General features: G+C 40.2%; 2 protein-coding genes across 8 annotated transcripts; both read right to left on the bottom strand.

Moving 5' to 3' along the window:
- Positions 1-7,738: 7,738 nt before the first annotated feature.
- On the bottom strand, positions 7,739-10,131 carry LOC102710999 (protein TIFY 10b-like). Its single transcript, XM_006657890.3, has 5 exons — positions 9,739-10,131; positions 9,330-9,474; positions 8,530-8,789; positions 8,363-8,420; positions 7,739-8,274 (listed from the first exon to the last, which is right to left on the bottom strand). The coding sequence occupies exons 1-5, from the start codon at positions 9,863-9,865 to the stop codon at positions 8,148-8,150; spliced, it is 717 nt and encodes a 238-aa protein (XP_006657953.1). The 5' UTR covers positions 9,866-10,131; the 3' UTR covers positions 7,739-8,147.
- A 2,965-nt stretch (positions 10,132-13,096) lies between these two features.
- LOC102710512 (pentatricopeptide repeat-containing protein At1g62720-like) lies at positions 13,097-24,851 on the bottom strand. Of its 7 annotated transcripts, none has more exons than XM_015839897.2 (12): positions 24,575-24,851; positions 21,832-24,443; positions 21,323-21,395; positions 21,067-21,148; positions 20,408-20,500; positions 20,172-20,310; positions 19,342-19,524; positions 18,930-19,199; positions 18,680-18,764; positions 16,084-16,209; positions 15,248-15,321; positions 13,097-13,368 (listed from the first exon to the last, which is right to left on the bottom strand). In XM_015839897.2, exon 2 carries the CDS (start codon positions 24,288-24,290, stop codon positions 22,110-22,112), a length of 2,181 nt encoding a protein of 726 aa, XP_015695383.1. In that variant the 5' UTR covers positions 24,291-24,443; positions 24,575-24,851; the 3' UTR covers positions 13,097-13,368; positions 15,248-15,321; positions 16,084-16,209; positions 18,680-18,764; positions 18,930-19,199; positions 19,342-19,524; positions 20,172-20,310; positions 20,408-20,500; positions 21,067-21,148; positions 21,323-21,395; positions 21,832-22,109. The 7 variants fall into 7 exon arrangements, 6 of the variants coding, with proteins under 6 accessions (XP_015695383.1, XP_015695382.1, XP_015695384.1 ...); XM_015839896.2 differs by having other exon boundaries at positions 18,930-19,196; XM_015839898.2 differs by having other exon boundaries at positions 16,139-16,209; positions 18,930-19,196.
- Positions 24,852-25,051: the final 200 nt, after the last annotated feature.

Below are 25,051 nucleotides of genomic sequence, written 5' to 3'. Positions count from 1 at the left end.
AAGAAGAGGCAAAGTAAAGTTGGTGAGAGAGGAATTTGTTGCGTAGCGGCCTAGCGGGCCAGTGAGAGATGCGTTGAAACGAGTTAAAATTAAAAGTTGATTTTTAGACGTGTTTTTATCATAGATTATTGTTCTATTTTTATTTAAGATTGTTGAGTGTATAAAAGTTTTTATTATAAAGTAGTTTTAAATTATGCTTGTAAAAAATTTTAACCATAAACTATTTTTAATGTTTTGAATAAGTTATTTTGCTTGTTCTTATAAAAAGAAAAAGGATAAAATTAAATATTACTACCTCCATTTCATATCATAAGATTTTATAGTCTTGCCTAAATTCATTCATCTATGAGTGCATATAATTTATATATGTCTAAATTCATTATCATACATATAATTCTAAGAAGCGCTAAAAAGTCTTACGTTGCGAAACGGTGGGAGTATAAGATTAACCTTTTAACCATTTGTTTTATTTAAGGTGTAGATGCACAAAAATCTTAGTGATGTTAAATTAACTTTAGTGATAAAATATAATTAAATAATAATTATTTTTTAAAAATATATAAGATGAATTGCACAATGTTATACTAATCTGTCCTCCGAGAATTTAGGCATTTCTAGGTTGTTTATTAGGGACTAGAGTTGACAAAAAAGATTATGGTGCCCTTAATAAATGAGGAATGGTGAAGGTGGAATGATAGGTGGATGCAAAATGAGAATAATTTTAGATGAGATGTGTTTGATGGGATAAGTGGTACCGAAAATAGTGTTAGAAATGCTTATATTTTGATTAAAATTTCAAATATCATAAGTAATTATATTTTTGGACGAATATAGTATTTAAAAGTCTACCATGCTATAACATCTTTTTTAAACGTAAGACTTTTAGTATTTCTTATATTTATATAAATATTAATAAATCTAGACGTATATATAAACAAAACACATTGATATATTGGTGTAGGTGAATCTAGACATAACCAAAACATCTTACGGTATTTCTAGAGGATATATATTTAAACGAAGCTATTATCTCTTTAATTTATATTTATTTTTTTAGGGGGTGTCGTTGGTTTTCTTTTTCTACAAAAGATACAAAAGACGGTACAAATTTCATACGTTTATGTACGACCATACACACCAACTACCATGGACACATGCATACATAACTTACCCCTGTAAGCCTAGAGTGACTTACCTTAATATTACAACTCCTAAACTGACACATTTTAATATCGACGGACGTGTTATCTACCACTGAAAAAAACTATTCGTAATTACAACGGCCAAAAGGAGCCTAATTAAGTTGAGACCTAATTAGTTGGGCAAGACTCAAATCGCGTGTGTGGCCGGACTCGTCTGCCTCGGTTCTTGCTTCTATTTTTCATTCATTTTGTCCTCGATTCTAAAGTAAACAGCAAATCAACGCTGTGATATTTTTATTTCTGCTTATTTATATTTATAAGCTAAAATTTAAATTTTAAATTTTAAATTTAGAGTTGATTTTATAATATCTTATCGATGAGAATGCATGTTATTCATAAATTATTTTTCGATCGTATAGAAACCCTCTAAATAATTGTTTGAATACCGAGTTACATTTTCATTCGTTTTGTACTAATATAGGCATTCTCGGGACCATGGAATGGAAGAGATAATTTAAATTAATTAGGCCCAGAACTTCTACTTTCCTTTAGAATTTAGCATAGGCCGTTTGGCTTAAGCCCGTGTTTTCCGTGGTTGGGCGAGCTACAATGCACTGTGTACACAGTAGGGATAAAAACGGTTCGAAAATGATACAAACTATCTCTATCTTTTTCGTTTCCATTTTCTTTTAACCGAAACTAGAAATCCCGGATTTGAAAACGGAATCAAACAATATCAAAAATCGAATACGGTATCAAAAATTTATCGGAATATAAAAATTCCTCAAAATGAGTACGTAGATCTTCTCTAAATCAAGATATCAAATTCTCAAAATATCCAATAGAACACCTCCATCTTACATTCTAAAATTCCACGCGTCACAGGAATAAACATTCATGCAATGGCGAAGCACGGCCGGCGTCGTGGGCACTGGCAGCAAGGCAGGACCGGCCTAGGGGCGGCGATGCACGGTGGGCGGCGAGCCGGCGAGGTAGGGAGGCGGCGTCTGGGGCCGGAAGCTGGAGGCAGTGTCGAGGGCCGGCGACGTCGAGGCAGCGCCATGGTCAGCGACTAGAAGGAGCTGGCGGCGGCACCAGGGTTGTCGGCGTCGGGGGCCAGCGCGTAGGGGAGGTACGGGATCTGCCGGCGTTGGGGCTGGTAGGGGGAGGCGGGGATGAGACGGGGCGGCGGAGCTGGAAGCAGGCGGTGACACCGCGCGAGCGGTCTGGACGGCGGCGCACGCACGGGGCGGCAGCCGCCTGCAGCTCCAGTCCGGCCTGACGTCCGGCCTGAGTCACGAGCCACTGATACGTGTTGTTCCTTCTAGAGACTGCTAGTTAGCTGGACTGCTGGAGGGACTTGGGCCGATTGGGCTAATGGGCCGATTGGGCTAATGGGCCGAATTGATATGAGGATGTTGCCGGAAAGAAATTCCGATCGATTCCGTATTCCGGCGGATATTACTTCTATCATATCCGTTACCGGTTTTAGAAAAAAATTCCATTTCCGAAAATAGGTCTGGATTCCAGAAAAATTCTGATCCGTTTTTAATCTACTGTATAGTACTCCTAAGTCCCAACTCACTATTCGCTTTTGAGGTCACGGTGGTTAGACCAAAGCGGATCGCGTTATGGATAACTGCTTCCTCGGTCGTTTCAAAATATGCGGCGTATATTATTTTGTTAGTATAAAAATCTAAAGTACATTAATGATACACTATTTGCGTGAAAAAAAATAATCATAAGAAAATGCTTTCGAACATAAATAATAATATCAATTTTGTGTCAATTTTTCTAATGTTTTAAAATGAAGGGAGTACAACAACCACCAATACTTTGGAAAAAAAATCAAGCTGACAAAACATGTAAACAAATTCAGCACGGCGTAGTGTACATGGGCTTCACGAATCACGAGCATGTTGGGCTCAAGGCCCACACCTGCCTCACCTTCACCACCCTACCCAATGGAGGCCCACAGAAGTAGCCGATGACGCCGCGATGGGCCTCAGCCCACAGGCCACAGTCGCCGGCTGCTCGATCTGCGTGTCTCTTGGGGTTCAGATTTCCCTATTTCTTATTATTACCCTCACTGTCCAAATATATATTTCTTTTATTTTTTTTGAAAGATTAAGGATATAAATAAATAAGAGGAAAGCTGAGAGACACTCCCTCACTTTTTTAACGTCGTTCATCTTATTCAATTTTTATCTAAATATAAAAATTATAAATCATGCTTAAAGTTTCTATAGCAATAATTTAAATTATAACAAAATAATTAATAATTATATAATTTTTTGAATAAAAAGAATTATCAAACTAGATCTAAAAGTCAACGATATTAAATAAAAATAAAGGACGTTTGATAGAGATTAGAGAGAAGTGATAAATGTGACCACCAGTAATAGAGAATACCTTAACTTTAAAGATAAGATGAAATCTTAAAATTTCTTGTGTATTTGTAACGAGGGAGTCGGCGAAGTCAGGTGGCTCCTCTCCTTGCGGCAGTAAAAAGAGGCTGCAATAACAACTAAGGTTCTGATGGTTTGAGATGTGGCTGATAATAGTGAAAAATCGAATGAAGCAACAAAACAAATAATTTACGACTAAATTTTTATGTCTGTGTAAGAGGATTAAGGTCAATGCTAAAAAAAAGTAATCCCTTCGTTCAAAATGTATTTATTTATAGGATATAAATCTTACAATAAAATATAAACATTTTCTATTACTATTCATAACCTTATTTGTCGCATCAGCCACTTCTTATTTAAAATCGATCCTATTTTATCTCAACCTAACCTCCTACTCTCACTCACCCTCATTTATTGACAGGGAATATGATATTTCTTCTTAACCTTAATTCATACTAAATAACCTAAAAATATTTATATCGGACTGTTAACCTTAATTCATACTACATAACCTAAAAATATTTATATCGGACTGCGACAGAGAAACCAATTCAAAATTTGATGATTAGCCAGCATGCATACGATGAGATACTAACATTTTGACGGTAAATGTAGAGGGCTCAAAGGTAAAATATATTTAGTACCACATACTTCATGCATTTCATAGTGTAAGAATTATTAGTTCTGTTCATATTCATCCATTGATTAAAATCCTTTGATTAAAAAATATATATTATATATGTGTATATAGATAAACTAGCACCCATATAAATTGCTAAGGATGAACTGTCTTATGTTATGGAATGGAGAGAGTACCTCTCAATAAGAAAAAATGATTTTCTTTTTTTGGATTTTAGTTGATTGAGCTATGATCGATAAACTGTATAAAACCAGATGAATCAAAAAGAATAATTTATTGATAAAACTTACATATTTGTGTCATGGTGGATTAAAACCAATGAAAAAAAACACTACGATAACAAATCCCTAAAATCAAACATAGAATGAAGCCTAAAGATTTAAATTTCGGTTGGGTCCGGCAAGCTACTCAGGGGTGTTTAGTTGGTGAAATGAAAATTTTTACATGTCACATTAGACATTTGACCCGATGTCAAAAGGGGCTTTCGGATACAAATGAAAAAACGAATTTCACGGCTGGCCTGTAAACCGCGAGACGAATCTTTTGAGACTAATTAATCCATCATTAGCGCATGTTGGTTACTGTAGCACTTATGACTAATTACGTACTAATTAGGCCAAAAAGATTTGTCTTACGATTTCTCACATAACTATACAATTAGTTTTTCGTTTTGTCTATGTTTAATGCTCTATTTAAATATCAAAGATTCGATATAATGTTTCTGGACGAAAATTTTTAGGAGCTAAACAGCCCCTCAAGCATGTGGACGAGCAGTAGCGGTACGTGATTGAGATGATGATCCAGTCATTCAGAGAGACTGTACAGCCACTGCTGATACATATACAACCAGAGTTCAGTCCAGTCTACAGAGGCGTTGCATGCAGGGTTGCAGACACAACCAGGAGAGTCGGCATACACATATCATGTACACATATTATATTCCTAAAGCTTTAAAGAATCAACATGTGATGAAATGGACCTGCCCCAAAGTTACTGAAAAAAGGGGGGCACCAAGTAATGGACAGATTCCTCCCTTCCCCTGCCTCCGGATAGCTGCCCTGCTCCCTCCTGTTTTTCAGACTGAATATGGCTTCAGAGTGAATCAATCTCTTTCAGGTCTTTCCAAGTTTCCCCCAAAACCAATTCCACACATAATGGTTCAAGATTGCACCTGTTTTTTTTCTTCTTTTTAATCCAGCGTGCTAGTTCTGAACCAGGGTTTTCCTTATCGTATAAAAATAAGATACGTAGTATCTCTGTTAGGCAGAATCACGGTTACCACGATAACCGCGTGGTTCCGTAGATACCCACAGGTTACTACCGTAGTAACTGAGAGGTCACTGTGGGATGTTACAAACCATGGTCTGTATCCATTGCTACAGTTACCGAAATGCCCTAATTCATTTTTTTTTGGCTGGGTAAGAACCAATTAGGTCCTCAATTTTTATTAAGCTAGGGATTTACAAGTATACAAAAAAAGGGTCAGCTGCTGCTGAGGTGCTGCAACAGAGGAGAAGAGGAGCAAACAAAACCGGAAACTATTAAAGCTAATTATATCCTATTCCTTGTGGATGAAATGCCCTAATTCCAAAGCATGGATATTTATCATCACAACATGTCATTGCGTGAGAAAGAAACCAAAGAACACAACCAGAAATCCAGTGGCACGGCGAGACAGTCTCTTTCTTGCAAGGATTCTTTCTGTTGCAAGGCACGCACACAACGAAAACGAATCCGTTTTTCTCCCACGGGCCACAGTTTGGTAGTCCAGTAGCAGCTTAGCTAGCTACTGAATCATCAGTAGGTTGGTTCGTCCATCCATCCATCGATCACACACATGCACCGGGACCATCAGCTGATCGATCGATAGTTCATCTACAGCTAAGGGGGTGTTTTTCATGTCAGAACGAATGTTTGTACATTTATTATAAATATTAAATGTAGACTAATTATAAAATTAATTATAGAAATAAGAGCTAATTCATGTGATAAATTTTTAAGCCTAATTAATTAATAATTAGCGCATGTTTACTGTAGTATCACAAAAGCTAATCATGAATTAATTAGGCTCAATAGATTCGTCTCACGAATTAGTTAAGATTATGAATGAATTTTATTATTTATAATAAGTATCTAAATATTCGATGGGACAGGCGACTAAGTTTAATACCCTGCACCAAAACACTCCCTAAGCTCAAAAAATGAAATGGTCCATGCCATTTTTGCAGTCCACTTCAAAGCGCCTGCTTGCCCCCCATGTGCTCGTGCGTGTGGCCTGAAGCTCTGAATTTTGACCTGATTACTGGACCCAAGAACCCTCATTAGTCCGTGGATTAAACAAACAAATTGCATCCTAAAAACAAGGGCAGCATGTCTCCCTGGACCAGAAGGACGGCACACGGATTTTGTTAGTTGTGACTATGAACAGCTTAAGCACATGGGTGTGCCTTTTTGTTATCTTTCTCTTTGATCATTCCTCACACTCTCACACAAGGACGATAGGTAGTACAAATCCATGCATGCATCAACCGGCCGAATTAATGAGTAACCTACAAGGCACAGGCCTGCAAAATGTGTAGTATACTTGTATTCTTATGTACCAGAAGTAATCTGGTCAGATTGGATGGATTCCAGAATTTTGAAGATGATTCAGTGAGGGTGAGAGCTTGGAAAGGCAGCTAGCTACACAAGCCTTTTGACAAAATTATGGTACAAAAGAAATTTGTATCAGCAAGGGCAAATCTTCTCTTAACAAAAAAAAAACTAATCAAAAGATTTGACAATGATGCACAACAAGTTGCAGGAATGTGAGCACTAGTTATCAAGGTTAGGAGTACAATACAAACAAGTTGGGAAAGGAGAAAAAAGGCAGGCAACTTGGCTCACTGTGGGCTCCCATGCCTCCAACAAACATCTCTTGTCTTGGGCATGCATTAACAGATGATTCTCTATAATACTTTCCCTGTTGCAGCTGTCACTGACATGTGGGCCCACGTCATTGGCACTATGGGAGTAATACCTGTGGTTGCTCCCCTTGCAATTTCCAAACAACTTCCTGCTGTTTTGCTCTGCATCTTTTCTTTGCTTTAGCTGTCAAACAAGAATCCTATCAGCTCCTGATTTTTCACATGTGCTCAGATCTTTTCTCATTAAAGAATTGTGCATGGGGTGACTAGTCTTGCCTTGTGCACCTTCCTTCCCAAAACCCTATCTTCATCCAGACAGTGCCATCCAACCTACCACGGCCTGCCGTGTATCCCTCCATGATGATAATGTAGCTACAGAACAGAAGAAAGGCTTCACACATAATCAAATGGATCAATAATAATTGTGTTTGTGAAGCATGAGATAGTATACCAGTAGCTTGTAACTTTTGGATGTACTAGTAGTTGTTATCTTTGAATATAATAAAATTTGGACTAAAAAATTGAAAACGCGTCAAAAGTAAGGGAAAAAAAACTCAGACATCAATTTGACTTTGCAAGCACATACGGAGTATAATTGCGGACCATAGAATGCGGACAACTCTGGAGGAGGACCAGGCCATGTAACAGAAATCAACGATAGGAATATGAATATATTCTGAATCCATTACAACCACTTTGCTTTGCATACAGCAAGGCTAGAGCCAAGGACAAAGCCAAATGATGAGAATTTCAGAAGATTTTACACACATGTTTCTTTGCAATAACTTTTCCTTAACATGGCCATTTCAGAGTCACCATGTGTTAACATGCCAAAACTTCTCTCAGGCTCTCGGCACTGGTCGTCAATGCTACCTCTTTTTTCTTTACATCATCCAGAACTATGTAACAAGTGAACAACATAGAACCCACGAACTAAGAGAAAAGAACACAAAAACATGGTATGAGAGAACATATATGATTTGGTTGGTACTCTAACGGCAAGCACAATTCAGATATATTTGAAAAGTTTCGGTGAAGATCCCATTCAACCTCATTGGCTGCGTTCTATGGCCTTCGCGGCGTTCGGCCCTAGTCCGAGCCATGGCTGGCTCTCAGGCTCCTTCTTGACTGGGGTAGCATCTGAAGGAGAAGCCTGGTATGGCGTCTTTGCGTTAAGACTGTGACAACCAAAGACAGCATGTTAGATTGCAGTGATTCAAAATACTTGACACCGTCATGCAAATCATCGCAGCGAAAACAACTTACCGATCCTTTCTCTTCTCAAGGAACCGGTGAAGCGACGCCTTCCTAGCAATAGGCAGATCTACACAGAAAAATATAAGGTCAGTGGATAATTGGTTCGACAAAATCCAGCCAGTAGAGCGTTCAACACCCCGACGGATATGAACATCAAGAAAGGGTGGAGCAATTACCAGAGGCATTCGCACGAGCAGGCTTCTGAGCTTCCACCTGAGCAGCAGGCAAGCTGCTCAATGGGGCATGGACCTTGGTGTTGTCTGTAACAGTGGTGGGTGCAGGTGCAGTGACGTTCTGAGCCACCGGGCTGCCCTTGCTAGCCAGCTGCATCAAGCCCTTGGCCTTGTCGGCCGGGAAGTCGTTGAACACGAGCACCTTCCCACCATAGAAGATGGTCAGCTGACGCTTCTCTTGCTCTGGCTCTTGCTCTTGCTCCCTGAAATTCATTTGCAAAGAAAACCCTATGAACACTTGCATACCAAGCATACCACCACTCTGATTCTGCAATCTGATAAATCTATTTTCACCGGCAAGCAAAGAAAGGTTGTTTCTGAAAGAGCTACGTATTCTGTGCTCAGATGAAACAACTCAAGCTCAGATAAACCTTTCCTATCAGACAAAGATAAACTGCACTACTGCAGTTTCTAAGATCCATTGGAAACTCCGAAGTCTGAACTCCTAGCATGACTGACTGCTTTATTTCAATCAGTATCTGAAATTCTGAACACAAACAAAAAAAACTACTCCAAAGGTTCAGTTTTTGGCCCTCTCCCTCAACCAGATTTCCGACCAAAACAGTGGCTCCAATAAAATCAATCCCTGATTCAGAATAAACTATGCCTTAAGTTATAGATAAGGTTTCTATACTAAAAAATTGCCATTTCTCTGTGTGATTCCAAGACTAGGAGGCGCTTAACTACACAAGGGTAGGGTAAAATGAAGCAGCAGCAGAGCACCAAGTGGCACGAACCCATACCTAGCGGCGGCGGCGTCCTGCTGGCCGAAGCCGGTGCTCTGCGGGAACAGCTCCATGGTCTCCTTCTTCTTCTCCGCCACCTCGTCGGCCTCCGCTCCGGGCAGCAAGCTCATCGTCGCCGGCGCCCTCTGCGGCTCGGCCTCACCTGGACCCGAACCAAACACCAAACCCGGATCAGCGAACTAGCTAGCTCTGGAATTCCAGACCAAACCGATGTCCTCGCACGCAAGGCTGGATCTTTCCCCCACACCGAAAATCCAAACCCCCCCTCCCCCCCCCCCCCCCCCCCCGCCACAGATCTCACGCGGAACCGCCACAAAGCCGGAGCTTTTTTTTTTCTCGCAGGGATCCAAGCCCGGAACCCACCCAATCCAAACCGCCACAAAACAACAAGACGAAGAAGGCTCACCTCTGATGCCGAGGCCGAGCTCGGCGGCGGCGGCGCCGTTCTGGCGCACGTAGCGGCTGAGGAGGCTGCACGCCATGGCGAAGCTCGTCGCCCTCTCCCCGCCGCCGGGCCTCGCGGAAGCCGCCATGGTCCTTCCCTACGGCCCCCGGAATCTCCTCTCTTCTAGCCCACGTCGATCCAATCTCCCCGCGCCGTTCTTGCACCCCCTCGTCGTCGCACACCTCGCTACCTCCTCCTGCTGCTGCTACTGTCTACCGCTAGTGGTTGGAGCGCGGGAGACCGGCGGCCTCGCCGCGCGCGTGCGTTTATAAGCGGAGGAGATGAGACAGACGCCTCCGCCGCTGCGGGTTTCTTCCTCCTTCCTCCTCCTCACCGTTCAATTCGCGGTTTAACCTCGCGGATTTCTTTCCCATTTCTTTATTATTATTATTATTATATTTGTATTATTATTGTTTAATTTCGCGGGCGCTAATGAATGCGCGGATTCCGCACGTGGTTCGTGTGCGCGTGAAGAGGGGTGGGGCCACCGGGTGGGCCCCACTACCCCCTCTCTCTCCTCTTTTAGTATTCTCCGGATTTATTTATAACTTTTTTTTTCTCTTTTCCTTAATTGGGGCGTTGCGTCTTGGACCCCCGGGGGTGTGGGGCCCACGCGCCCATGTGCGCCCGATCGGTCGGTACACGAGGCGGTGATGCGAGCGCGTGTCGGGTCCGGGTCGGGTTTTAGGGTTTGACCGGACCCGGTTTCCACTGGCTGGGTTTGGCTGACCAGGATTTTATTTATGTTTATACTATAAACCAAAATTTAAATGTTTATCTTTAAATTTAGAGTTAATTTTCGAATTTTTTATTAAATTTTATTTTCAGAATTTACTGTCAGTTCACTAAAAATATGTGTATAAATTTTTATTTATAAAATATTTTCTGTTTGTAAATATAGTTGTTTGGTTTTTTCATGTAAGACCTGAACAGTCACTCCACGAGAGAATCCATTGGCTGTAGCCCCTATCTCATGTGGTTTTAGGTTTTGGGATGCTTTACTGCCAACAAATGTAAGAGTTGGATTGGTTTTTAAGTAGGGTGGGTTTACTTTGATACGAGTACTTGTAGAGTACTACAGGAGAAAAGGTTAAAAGGTTAAGTACGATGGAACTAATTTGTTCTTGTACTTTGCAAAAGTGTGGAGAAAATTATATATCAAAATGTTGTCACTTGCTTTCTACCAAATTTTTGGATTCATGTTGACCGTCCGTGAACCTAGGTGAGAACGAAGTAATCTTGGTGTGTCTATTCTTCGATCTAGAGCATATAAACCCATTAAAAATAGAACCAAACCTTCTTGTTACACATGTAATTATTTAAATATGTGATCCATACCAAAACGGTTGATAGCACGAAACTGAATACCGAGATACTTAGGGCACTTCTAGTACCGATGGAATTAATTACACTGTTATTCAAATCCAAATCTAGAGTAGAAAATAATCGATGGCCCCTATTATACTATGTGTCCTTATCACACATAAATAGTATAGAATAGTAATTAGTCGTAGAAAAATCTAAACATGCCTATGGTGTCTTGTGACAGTAGTGTGTCATCCTAAATACACCCATGCTGGCACATAAGTAAAAAGAGTTAACGTGGTACATGTTTATTAAGAGTTTGTATACAACGTTAAGACGGGGTAAAAGAGAGGTGCTGTAAATTAACATATTGAATTAGTAGTTTTTGTGTGGTAAGTTGTGTTCTATAGTACTAGTTTCAAGGTGGAAGGATATACTAGGTTGTGTTCTTATTGCACATATTTTTTCTTGGTTTTTACACACACGCTTAATAAATGGCTAAACAGTGTATTTTTTTTACAAGTTGTCTCTTGTATTTTCAACATAGATTTTTTAACTTTATAAAAATTAATTATAACGTATATAACATTAAAAACTAACAAAGAATCAAATAATATTTTATCTCCTATATTCATATAGGAAAATATCCCAGCCATAGACACTGCCAGTAGCTGTGTCCGTGAGGATTCAAATTATATACTCGTACGTTCACCAATTTTATGCGGTAGGAGTGTACTGTGTCCATCCCATTGTACTTTCTAGGAAACGAACACCAAAGCATCATAAGCATGAATACATATACAAAGAGTTGATTAGTCAAAGCTAAGTTGTGTCCTTAAGTACATAATTAACCTAATGAAAGAGCAGAGGAAGGTGATTGAGGCCTAAATTAAGCCACCTTTTGGAAGGATGTAGGGGGTGGTGGAGGTGCCTTTCAAAGCTGAAACTTCCAGCTCTCTTCCTATCCTACCTCATGGAAAAAATTTACAATTAGCATCACTCTCATGGGCTATCATTGTCGGATGTATCCTGCTTTCCCCAGCCTAGTTCAAGTCCTTTACATGTGTATTTTTCAAAGGAAATGGTTACACATGGCTAATGGGACCAATTAATCTGTCGGTGTAGATCGATCAGATCTTTCATTTTTTGTGTAACAAATAGAGACTCTATTCACTCGATAAAAAAAGGAGACCAATTTATATGTTATAGCGCTTGACTCATAATTGATAAATTTACAGGTCTAACTCGTGCTAAGGTATATAGGTTATTGAGAATAGTAAAATTTAGAGTTGGAATTTCTAGATACGTTTTGTATAAACAATGTCATTTTTTTCCTAAAAAAATTGGTAACTGTTTATATGGCATCTGAGAAGTAGTAGGATGACATCTCTTTGAATCTGCCTCCCTGAATGTGATTGCATTCAACTCAAAGTTTGTTTGAAACTGCACACATCAAGTGAATAGCCAATTGTTGAAAAATCCATGAAAAACAGACTTGAGTTGTATTGGTTGAAAAAAAAAATCTTCATAAACAATATGAGATGTAGGGGGAAGTCGTGTACGAAGAAATATTAAATTTCAGTATTTTACATTTCATCACGGGTCTCATCTAGCAATGCGTTGAGTGTTGACGAGTGCAGAGCGAGGGAAATCATTCGTGGGCACCAGTGCTCCATGAGATGATGGTCAAGGTTTGGAATAATAATAATAATAATAATAATAATAATAATAATAATAATAATAATAATAATAATAATAATAATAATAATAATAATAATAATCAATTGGCCATATCGCCAGAGCATGATAACGATAAACCGTGGTTTGGTTCGATAGATATCGTGAGATTTTTTTTTTTGAAAATTTTGGAAGAAAAATTCAAAAAAAATCATGGTGATATATCATGATAATCGCACATGTCATGCAGTTTTCACACAAAACACAATTACCAATATCACGAAAACTGTCATGATTATCGTTTTCACCAAAATCATGGCAATAATTGATACCTCCTGCACGGTTTGACCCCCAAAACTACAACAATTTTATTTAAAAAAAAGAATTTAACTCCGTGCAGTTTTTTCGCAATTACCATGATTATCATGGATAAACGTAGTATTGCTGGCATGCAGTTTCGGCTTATAAAATGATAATTGAAGCCCTGACGACGACTGGCCAATCAGTGGCAACTCATTGATGAACAGTCGACGCCATTTCCATCTTCTCCCTGGAAACTATTTTATTACTTCTGGCTTCAAGATCTCCAACGCCGTCGTAGCAACGCAGCTGCATAGAACATACAACTGATTGAATTAGCAGTTCTAGAATTAATAGAAAATTAATCACCGTTTGTTGTTCTCTGACAAGAGAGAGAGTAGAACTCGTGTTGCACGAACACTAGTTCAGTCAAGCCAGCAGGAGAAAAATTCTAATCACTTGTATTTTTTATTTTCCAAGTTGCATAGTCTTTATAAAACTTTGCAATGGCATTGTTTCTCGTGTGACGAGTTTAAAAAAAATGGAGCCACTTGTCTTGTGGTGATACGACTGAGTGAGGTGAAAAACCAAATGCAAGAACAATTATATCTGACAAATTGCAGTATCTTGGTATCATTGATACTATTAATTATATCATGAAGCAAAGGGAGAGGACACTAGCTTTCTCAAAAGGAGTAAATTAACAGATGGATTTGTTGGACCAAATCGTCTTCTTTATCTCGAACAGTACGTGCACCGAGCAGAGCAATTATTCCCACTAATTTTTATTTTATCTCCACCTTTTGCCATTAGTCATGCACAAGTTGAGGTTAAGAAAATGACCATTAACCTTGGTCTTGGTAGTTTACTGGGAATTCCAACTGGCAATTAGTTGGAGTGATCAGTGTTCTTCACACTCACCTAAACCCTTTAAGGATGGATGTCTTGTTCACATACAACCATTTTAAATAATGTCAGCTGAGCCTAGTCGTCAACACAGTTGGTAAAAACATTTGGGTGAACAGAGAATTCTATCTATCTACAAAAGCAAAGAAATTATGAATGTACATATCACTATATTAGTGTCTAAGGACCATGTACTTTATTTTGACAATTCTCTCATGAAATCTTCTAATGTCATGCCATTTGTTGTATGGAAGTTGGAGAGTAGCTTCTTTCGAAGTGGGTGCTCGACTAATCGGTATTCAACCCCAAAGCACATGCAAGGTGCTTTCATATAAAATAAAGGGTCTCTTTCTGGTGCATTCAACTAACAGTAGTACTACCAGTAGAATCAATCTCAGCCATTGATTAAAAAGAATATACTTTGTTAATTAATTGATTGAGTAGTAGTATTTTGTAATTTTATTTTTTGGCAATAAAGATCATACTAAAAATGATGATATTACTCCTTTAAATTTCTACTACATCTAATATTATTGGTATTATAATTTAATCACAGTCACGAAAAGAAAGGCATGAAAAGAATCACACCAAGAGGAAAAAAAAGTGTCTGATAATTTACAACGACATTGACCTATGGTTGCATTCCTGGACTAGTCTAGACTCCACAGTAGATACCACGTAGATGAACTCAAATACTGGTGGTGCAAAATTAATCAATATTAATCTCTCCTCTCGACTACTCCTGTGCTTGCTTAGTTGACTTGTTCTTTTTCCTTTTTAGAATTGATAGGAATCCATCTTGACTAAGACTGCTACTGTTCTTTTTTTCCCCACGTTTGATTCTTCCCTGCCCCACCAAATAATTGACTGAAAGAAATCCACACGTGTCCTGAACCTAATCAAATTTCAACTGTGGCTACGTGAGGTTGGTTGGACCAGGTCAGTAGTTACACCATCCAGTTTGATTTAGAGAGGTCAACATGTTCTTAGGGTCTGTTTGGGAAGTTTCTGGCAACTGCAGCCTCTCATAGAATCTTTAGAAGTAAGAAACTCTTCCAAACATTATCCAATTTCGAAGAATCTGAAGTTATAGAATCGAGCAAATGAACTAGAAGTCAAAAGCCAAGAAACCTAGCTTTTCTAGATTTTAAGAAATTGGCTTCTCACCAGTTATTTCTTGGAATCTTAAACTCCCCAGATGAACCCTTAATTAGTAGGCGGCATGTTGAAGTTAAATAGTCACGGAGATAGGAAGTAGACTGCAACAAGTTGGATGACTTACAGTGCCATTGGCCGTGACAGAAACAATGACACAGTGAGTGCTCGTACATCGGCCATCGCCTTCCTTGCCTCCCACTAGCAAATGTTTCTCGGGCACGAGGGCGGCATGGCACCATTAGCTTATAATTACCATCTCGGAAAAAAGTTAGAGAAAAAAATTCTACTAGTACTAAGTTTATAATTTCAGAGTAGATGATGTTTTGGATCGAACTAACACAGAATTTTCGACAGCTCCATTTTAACGTAATAATCTGTTGTATGATAACAAATACAAAAGAATATGAACAAATTGATATACTTATATTCGTGTTGGTGTGCTCTATGCGTCCTCAATCTAGATCTTATCCAGATGGATTTTTCAGACATGTGTCTATTGTTTTTTTTTATTACTAAAACATTGCATTACTCGGATATGTGAATTAGTGCATGTGTGGTTGTCGGTTGATGTACTATTATGTTTGTGCAATTTTTACTTAGAGCATAATTATTTTTTCTAAACTCGGATCTTGTGATATACAATCTTCTTGAGATTGCAAGTGTGAGATGGAAGCGATGAAAAATTACTAGTATAATTTCCACTTGGGAAATTCTAACAAGTTTCTAAGATGAGTTTTTTTACTATTTTTGAAAAATATCTCGATGTATCATATTTTTTAGTGTAAAAGTTAAGTGACTATAGGTACAAATGTACCTTAAGGTACCTGATTTTTACGATAAAATTTTTGGTACCTAAAGGTATTTTTCAAAGATGGTAAAAAAAAACCCTCATATGATAGCTGTGCAATGTCACTTGGGGGTTTATGTTTGCAAAGTAGAGTATATATACTTTATACTTACAATGGATATTGGTGCAATGATGCTCAAGTGTGCAATGGTGCGATCAGGTACCTACTTGATGAACAAGGGAATTTCTTCCACTGGCCAAGTACTGCAGGAAAACAGCCTGAGAGCTTCCGAAAGCAGCTGCACAGATCGCAATTGATGTTATCTTGAAAAATGAATGGCACTACCAATGATAAGTAGTACACCTTGTAGCTAGCCAAACCACGTGTTAAACCTGGTTATCCAAAACCCAATCGATTAGCTTAGCTTAGCTGGTTGTCGTATGGAAGATGCAGGTATATTGAATGATTGGTCCGGCTGGCCTATTATCGTGGCAGTGACAGAACGTGAACCAGAAACACAGGTGATCCAAACCAGCAGATCAACACACCTCTGAAGAATCACAAAAGAGCTAATCTGATACTTGAGTTGCACCTAAATTGTACTGCAAAGTAATGTTTACTGGCATTTGGTGGTTACAACTTAGAACATCCCAGCAAAAGCTGAAACTTCTGGTGACAAAATGAATGTTCAGAAAGAGGAGCTTACTGAAGATATATAGTACAAGGGAACATGCACAGGGGTAAGTTTTGTGAAGCATTAGTACAATCATTCAGTGAAGTGAACTCGTTGAAATGGGTGCTGATTTCTTGGGTTTGATGTGGATCTGCTCCTATGGACCGTATTGCCAGCTTGTTAATCGTGAGGCATAGGGGCTGTTTGGTTGCCTGTATCAGGCTTAGCTCGCATCTGTCATGCAGGGAGACGCATGTTTGATAGACCAGATGGAAATGAGAGCCAGGCTCAACAGATGCAAAAGAGGTCACATGGCCAGGCTCTCCAGAAACGGTGGAATCGAGCGTATCTGCTTGGCCTGGCCGAAGGCAAGCATGCGGGCTGCACCCACCTGTGCAGGCGCGCACCTGCGCGTGCAGGACTCGGTGACGTCTCCTCCACCCCTCTCATTTTCCTCCCTACAGCCAAGAACTAGGGTTTGGGGAGTCCATTCACCGCCGGTCCGACGCCATTCCGCCGCCGATGCCCGCAACGGTCGCCGTCCTCCCCCCGCGCTTGTTCTCCACCCAGTTTTGGTCGCCGGTCCGGTGGTCGCCATCCTCCTCCTCCGCCGTCCTCCGCCCCTGTCGTCCTCAGCCGAGCTCGTGGTCGCCGTCCTCGTCCTCCGCCCAGATCCTCCTCCGCGGTCGCCTCCTCCGCCGGGGTCGTCGGCTGTCGGGTGGCCTCTGTCTCTCATAGCGAGCGTGGAGGTTTGGGGGTGTTTAGCCTTAAGAAACACTTGCTCATCTGATTCGATTCGCTGGTGGAACTAAACGTTTGGATTATTTTTGTTCTTTTATAAATTCAGTGCCCTGTCTTTGCATAAAAACGCTTACTGCTTTGGTTAAAAGATTTGAGTTTTGAGGCTCAAAAGATAGCACAATCTAAGTGGTTCTCATGATTAATTTATTCAAATGAGCAGAGCAGGGATCTGGAGTGGCTGCGAGGGGACGAGTTTGGGCAAGTGCAAGTGGTTCATTTGAGAAAGATCGCACTGGTGGAGATGATGATGTGTTAGCTTCGCTGCAGGTGCCATTCTGATGATGTTTCTTATACTGTATTAAGTGAGCTTTGTATGTGTTAACTACTTGTATTCACTTTGATAGTTCGATGGTGTTTGATTTATAGCTTGGAGTAACTTTTACAGATATTGGAGGAGAGCAACGTCGATTTGCTGAAGATTCTGAAGAGTGCAAACACCATTTTGTAGTGAACATGGTCACATATTGGCTAAGGTGGAAATGGATGTCATGCTATTCACTCAGCTATGATAAGGAAGTGATAGTGAACTCCAGGTCGTTGTCAGAGAGGGCTATGATAAGGAAGTTCTTGTGCTATATACTCCACTCAGCTGCACGCCACAGCTGACTGGACTTTTCAGAGTTTAGTTGCCGCAAGGGAGGCATAGAACTTTCAGGGAACGGGGGTGATTGTTTAGGTTTTTCAAAAAAAAAAAACCAAACGGTATATTTGGACACGAAAAATAATTTATGAATAATTTTTTATATACGTATTCTTACCGATCTAAAAGTCAATGTTGGAAAGTGAACTTCGGTAGAACCCTAAAATTAACTTCAAATTTAAGGTTAAAAATTTAAATTTTAGTATATAAGTATAAGCAAAAACAAAAAGATAAATGAAATGTGTATGAACTCTGAACTTTGTGCTCTTTTTTAATTATTTTTAATTTTTTTAGTGAAGGATATATTTTTCTCCGGCCTCTATATCCAACCAGATATATACAATCATTTTTTTTAATTTGGGAACTCAGCCCCTCAAACCAAGTAAGAAACTTAGCCCCTTAAATACCCAATCTGAAATTCATACCCCTATAGAAATTTAAACGCAAGACCCAAGTGCTACTTCGTGCTCTGCACTGCAGTCTCCATCAGGAAGAGTTATTTTCCCTCCATTTCTTCTACACCTACACTACTAGTAACTTGGTGATTTGGAACTTGGAAGTAACAACATGGTTTGTGTGCACACTGTTGCAGATAGATTGCATGATTGATTTTGCATGTTGCCACGGCAAGAAAGAGGAAGGAAGAAGCCTTACTCTTATCATGATGAAAAATCTCTGAGATGAAGTTGTTGGGTTGCTGCATGATTTTTGAGAGAGTATTCAGCCTTCTGCCGCTCTGCTGTAGAATAAAAAAAAATCGAAATGAGAAGAACATATAACAACTGCCATGATTCGAATTCTATCAGGTGCATATCATCTCGTACGTGCCATCAGAAAGATCTGTCTGTGCACGAGATGAACACTGCACCATGTTGAATTGGGCTGGAAGTGAGAGACACCTAACTTTTCAGGCCTTTTTCAGGCCTTCAATGTTACTAGGCCTGCCCGATTACAGAAAAGTTTTTACGATTTTGGCGCTGATAGCGATCCTTAAACTGGCTCAGGTTCAGGGTAAATTGTTCAGGCTTCAGCAACTTGACTGATCTTTGCAAGTGATTTTACCATACAACATGTCTTCAAGATTGCAACACTGGGTGATGCTATTCCAAGAGCTTGCACTTGCTTTCTCAAAAGAGCATCGGGGGCGTTTGCAACAGCCATTGCTGTTTGACTACTTCACACACGCAAAATGAGGAAAATTATTAGCGCATGATTAATTGAGTATTAGCTATTATGAATTTAATGGATTAATTTGGTAATTTCAAGCAACTTTGCTATATTTTTTTTTGTTTGATAAAAATGCAGTAACAACTAACATGGATGTTTCGCGTATTAGTACTGCTACACATTGTTGAATCCTGTCTTGCCTTTTGCAATGGCAATGCTGCTTCACTGCTACCGCTGCTGCACACAACTGTTCGCCGGAGCACCGCGTCGCATTGCGGCCTCGGCAATCCTGTCAAAGCCTTGACGTTGCCGATGGCTCTCATCGGTGCAGCCTGCAAAGTAGTGGTCAATATAGCTCAGGAAGGCTGCAACAGGTTATTATTTGTTTTTTTATAAAAAAAAGTCAAACAACATATTTGCAAACAAAAAATTTATAAATAAAAATTTATATGCATATTCTTAGCGATCACAAAGCTAAAGCTGAAAAATAAACTTCGATGAAAAGACTCCAAAACCAACTCCAAATTTAAGATCAAAAATTCAAATTTTGACTGTGCCTAACACATTTTGACAGTGATATCCAGCTTCATGAGCCTCAAGGTTGGCCGAGCCGCCTCTGCGACCCGGGGGCAGATCCACACAAAAACACACAAAACACTAGCAGTAGCAGGAATACTGCAGTACATGTAGATGAAACATGACCGTATTTTTGCGCCCCACCTCCCCCTAACACACACACACAAAAAGAGAGAGAGAAGGGTGATTGTTTGGCTTTTTAATGGAAAAAAGTCAAACAATATATTTGTAAATTAATTTGTGAATAAAATTTTTATATACGTGTTCTTAGCGATCTAAAAGTCAAAGCTAAAAAATAAAATTCGGTGAAAAAACTCAAGATCAACTCTAAATTTAAGGTCAAAAACTCAAATTTTAGATTATAAACATAAGAAAAAGCGATAAGATAGGGATGGGAAATTACTTCCAGGCTTCTAGCATATCTGGCGGGTTTGGAACAAGTGTTCACGATGCAAACTTATAATCTCAGTTGGCTATGATCTATGAACGTCTAATTGGATGGGTAGGTCGAAGAATAGCAATAGAGTAGTCGAGATCATCACCTGCATAACAAAACAAAAGAAAACTGATTAGTTTTCCTTGCACATCAAGCAGATAGATTGAACAAAAATGGAGACTGCAATATGAAGCCATTCATACTGTTGTGGCATTGTAGAGATTGCCCAGCACCTTCTCTTTACCAGCTGGTCCAATCATATTGATTGGGAAATTGTCGTCAATGAAAAAAGAACACTGGATTTACAATTAAAAAAGGGTGAGGTTTACCAGTAAACATAATGGGATTTACTTAAATGAGTCAGACTAAGATTAGAGGTTAAGGTCCACTTCATTAGATTGATTCCATGGCAACTTCTGAACTGAGACTAAAATTTTCCTTCTAATGCTTTCCAGGATTCAACTCGTTGACATTGAGATAAGCGCCAGACAGCATTCAGTTGTAAGTTGAAACAGATATATGCCAAGTACATGAGAAAATAAGGCAGCTAAACAATTCCGCAGGAACATTGTTCCAGTCAATCAAATAGTTGGAGAAGATATGTATCATCCGCACAAGAACTACAGTATTGCTATGTAAGTTGACCACAACTAATTAAGAGCCCAATATTGTCAATCTACCATGCCAAGGGAATGAAAGATATGTATCACCTGCATGAGAACTACAGTCTTGCTATGTCATGCAGGGGCTAAAACGCTAAAATCAGAATAAATCTGACATATCCCAAGTCCCAATATTGCCTGACTAAATCAAGGCAAACAAGAATTGGCACAATACAAAACCGGTAAATGTGGCCGAGTACCTTTTTGCTTGAAGTCACACCCATTTGCTTAATTCTTTTGTCTAATCCAAATCATCTTCCTCTTCATGGATCGTCGGTCCACCTGCAAAAAGAAAAAAAAAAGGAGCAAAGACGTTTATGGTAAGCATATACCACTTGCATTAGATAGGATGGAAGCATTGAGCAAAACTACACAGTAGCACCAACTTTTAATTAATGTGTAAACTATGAGAAAATGGTCATTTGCCGAACAGCATTAACAATAGAAGCATCAAACCTAAGTAGAATTCAATCTAAATCCTGCAATCTTAACTCCTGAAGAAGTAAATCAAAAGGTACCGTCATTCCACCTACAAAGAAATCAAAAACACAAATGTCTGAATGTAATGCATGCAAATATAACCTAGACAGTGAAAACATCAAATGCAGCGCAAAATAGGAATCAACAAATAACGTAAGTTACTAATTGTCAATATGTTGTCACTAATTTGTCAGCTGCAATAAAAACAAACAGTCCTTATATACACCTTTTACACCGACGACAGCAACCTATCTTGTCGTAATTTGCATGGATACCAATCAATTCACAATGAATTTGAGAAGCCTTATATCAAAACATGATGGGCGAAATGGAAACCAACAGAAGGAGTTGGAAGCTAAAATTTCCCTATTGAAGTATCATCACATAGAGTCAGATGAATCTACAGAAAAAAATGTAACTGCGTCCATGTTCTAGGATTTTACAACTTTAGGCATCCAAAGAAATTTTCTTATAGAGCCACCCACCTGGTCACCCAGCAGCAACTGTAGAGAATATGAAACTGCAGGTGCCAGAGATGGAGAGTACTGGGCAGCCAGACCAAATCTGCCTGAGATCTCTGAATGAGCTCAACTGAGCTCCCCAGGTGTTGTTCATGGATAAAACTGTCATGCCTTGCCCATTTCTTATCTCCACTGTCCATAGTATGGAAATAAATAGACCTACTACTCAGTGCCACAGTATGTGGGTTAACACATTTAAAAGACGCATTCCCTTGAACAATTTGTAGGGCTCCATGTAAAAGCTATGGTACATCCTTCTCTTTTTGAAATTTAACAGAATCATCTACATCATTGTCAAGGCCCAATATGCAGCTCAGCTTGGCATCTGGTGTAATACCTTTCTGAATCATATTGTGATATGTCCTGTAAGCGCTTTTCTCATCTTCTATTTTTAAGTACCCAATTATGAGATTTGTATAAGTTACTATGGTAGGTGCAAGTCCTTTAGTTTCCATTTCTCTCATCAACAAGCCGGCAACATCCATAGCACGAACTTTAGTGTAGCCACCAATTAAACATGTATAAACAAAAGAATCTGGTAATATACCCCCATTTTCCATATCTCTGAAAATTTCCATAGCTTTCTTCATGTTTGAACACTTACAATAGCATGCAATGAGAGATGTATACAAAATTCTGTCAGGTGTCAGCCCCTCCAAAACCATATTCTTCAACAGTGGTATCATTTCAGGGAGTCTATCATCATGGCACAGCCCATTTATGAGGCTAGTATATGTGAAGATATTTGGCATTGTCCCCTCGTCCAACATTTTATGATACAACCTGAAAGCCTCCTGCAAATTCAAAGCTTTCACAAAGCCATCAATAATAATACTGTAAAGGACAACGTCAGGAATATATCCCCTTTTTATCATGTTCCCAAAGAATCCCCACACATCATCAGATTCGTTACCCTTGAAGAGGCCATTGATGATAACTTTGTATGTGTAAAGGTTGGGTACAATGTCAAACCGGCGTACTTCATCTAGGAACAGAAAGGCTTCACTAATCAGCCCTTCTTTCATGAAGCTGTCAACTAGAATAGTGCATGTAACAATGTTAGGATTTATCCTGTTGTCAAGCATGAGTTCAAACAACTCCAATGCCTCTGTAAGGTATCTATGTCTACAAAATGCATATATAAGACTAGTGTAATTGTAAACATCTGGAACAAAATTATGATTAACCATGTCAATCCAAATACCGTAGGCAACCATTAGATCCAAATTTCGGCAACAACCATGAAGAACAATGCTGTAATTAATTTGGTCATGCTTGAAACCTTGACTTTTGAGACATTCAAAAAGCTCAAGGGCCTCCTCAACCTTTCCAGCTTTGCAAAAACCATGCAAAAGTGAACTGTAACAAGTCGGAGTAGGACTGACTCCAGTTCTTGCCATTTCAGCAAGCAATACACAGCCTGACATTAGATCACCTTGTTTGCATAACCCATCAACTAATATGCTGTAGCTATGGACATCTGGGACAAACCCACATTTCTTCATCTCATCAAATACCTTCATGGCTTCGTGAACCTGATTCTTGTTACAGAAACCATGAATCACTGCATTAAAACAATAGCTGTTGCAAGGGTAGCCTCTCTGTCTAAGCACTTGAAGAAAATCCCATGCAGATTTGACCTGTCTGGCACGGCAAAGTCCATACAGGTAGGTTCCATAGGTTGCCACAGTTGGCTCCATACCTATGATTTTCATTTCACAAAGAAGATCAAAAGCTTCCTCCAAGCATAGTTTATCACCATGTGTATACATACTCATCAAAATTGAATAAGAGTAGACATTTGGTGAGGGACCTGTGCTCTTCATATCATCAAACAAACTCCTCGCATACATGACCTGATTCCCCTTGACTAAGGACTTCAACAAGAAGTTGCAAAGCTGCAGCTCAACTCCAATCTTCTTGGCCTCAATGTAGGTGACAAGAGCATCCTCAAACATTGACAACTCTATAAAAACCCGCATGAATGCAGCATAAACTTGAAGCAATGTTATTGATCCACCCAAATTGTTCACCAACATAGGTGCCAACTCAAACAACTCTGGACCAGCGTTTCCACAGTAATCAACGATGCTCTGAATCAAGCTCCGAACCTCTATTATCCTACGCGGCAAGAATGACTGTATAAGCAGAGCAAACAACCCAATTGACTGGGGAAGCCCATATAACCTCTCACACTCCCTGAAGCTTATGTTTCTGGCAATTTCCCAGTTTGAAGTCCGCACTACTAGCGTGATCAAGGGCAGAAGGCACTGACTTCTATAATCACTGGAAATGGTGCTATGAGTAGGCTCTTGATGATCCAGGGTGTTCAAGCAACAAGCCAGAGAAGTAAAGCGCAGCACATGCGTGCGGTTTCTGGTTGCAAGGGCTCGACGCAGGAACCCTGGCACTGCCCTGTGCATAGACTAGGGATGCCAATCCCCACCTTACATTGACATGACCAGCAGAAGCAAGAAGAACCTACACAGAAATCACACTTCATGAACCAGGCCTCCTTGATTAGAATGGACAGGATCGAGAAGCACGCTCAGGCTCCCAAATCTACATCAAATCTCCTGCAAAGAGAACAAGGAATACATTATCACATCTCCTATAATGCACAGATACGCAGCACAGATACGGCGATACGTAAATTTCCAAAATCATCAACTCTACAAGTGAAGGAGTGAAAAACAGTATGCTGCACCTTGGGTTTTCAACGGCGGGTTGGCAGCTGTCCACCGGTGACTCGATGCAGGGGCTCGCCGGAGCCGGCGCCTGGCGCGAGAGAGGAGGGAGCCGCTCCTCCTGCTCGCTCCTTGGGCGCCCCCGGCTTCCTCCTTCTCGCTCCTTCCTATTAGACGGCGGCGGCAAGGGGATGGGAACGTAGCGGCCGGAGGTGGGGCGCGGCGGCGAGGCCAGGAAGCTTACCGAGCAGAGCAGCAGCACTGAGGTGGAGGGACCCGCCGAGGGAAGTGGCTGGGCCGCAGTGCGTCCCAACGAAGCAGAGGTAGGGCGAGGCCGAGGGCGGCTTCCACGCGTGAGGCGGTGCGGGAGGGCTCGCCGGCGGAGGGTTCAGGAGGCGGCGGCGGAGAGGCAGGGATGAGTGCGAAAAGGCTAATGCGCGACCGCGCGCGTGCGAGCAGGCCGCGCAAACACTCCTCCTCCTCTCCTCGTTCTGCCC

Source organism: Oryza brachyantha, chromosome 7 (genome assembly GCF_000231095.2).
Source record: "Oryza brachyantha chromosome 7, ObraRS2, whole genome shotgun sequence".
Lineage (NCBI taxonomy): Eukaryota > Viridiplantae > Streptophyta > Magnoliopsida > Poales > Poaceae > Oryza > Oryza brachyantha.
Note: the sequence above shows the minus strand (reverse complement) of the source record. Positions and strands in the feature narration are given on the sequence as shown.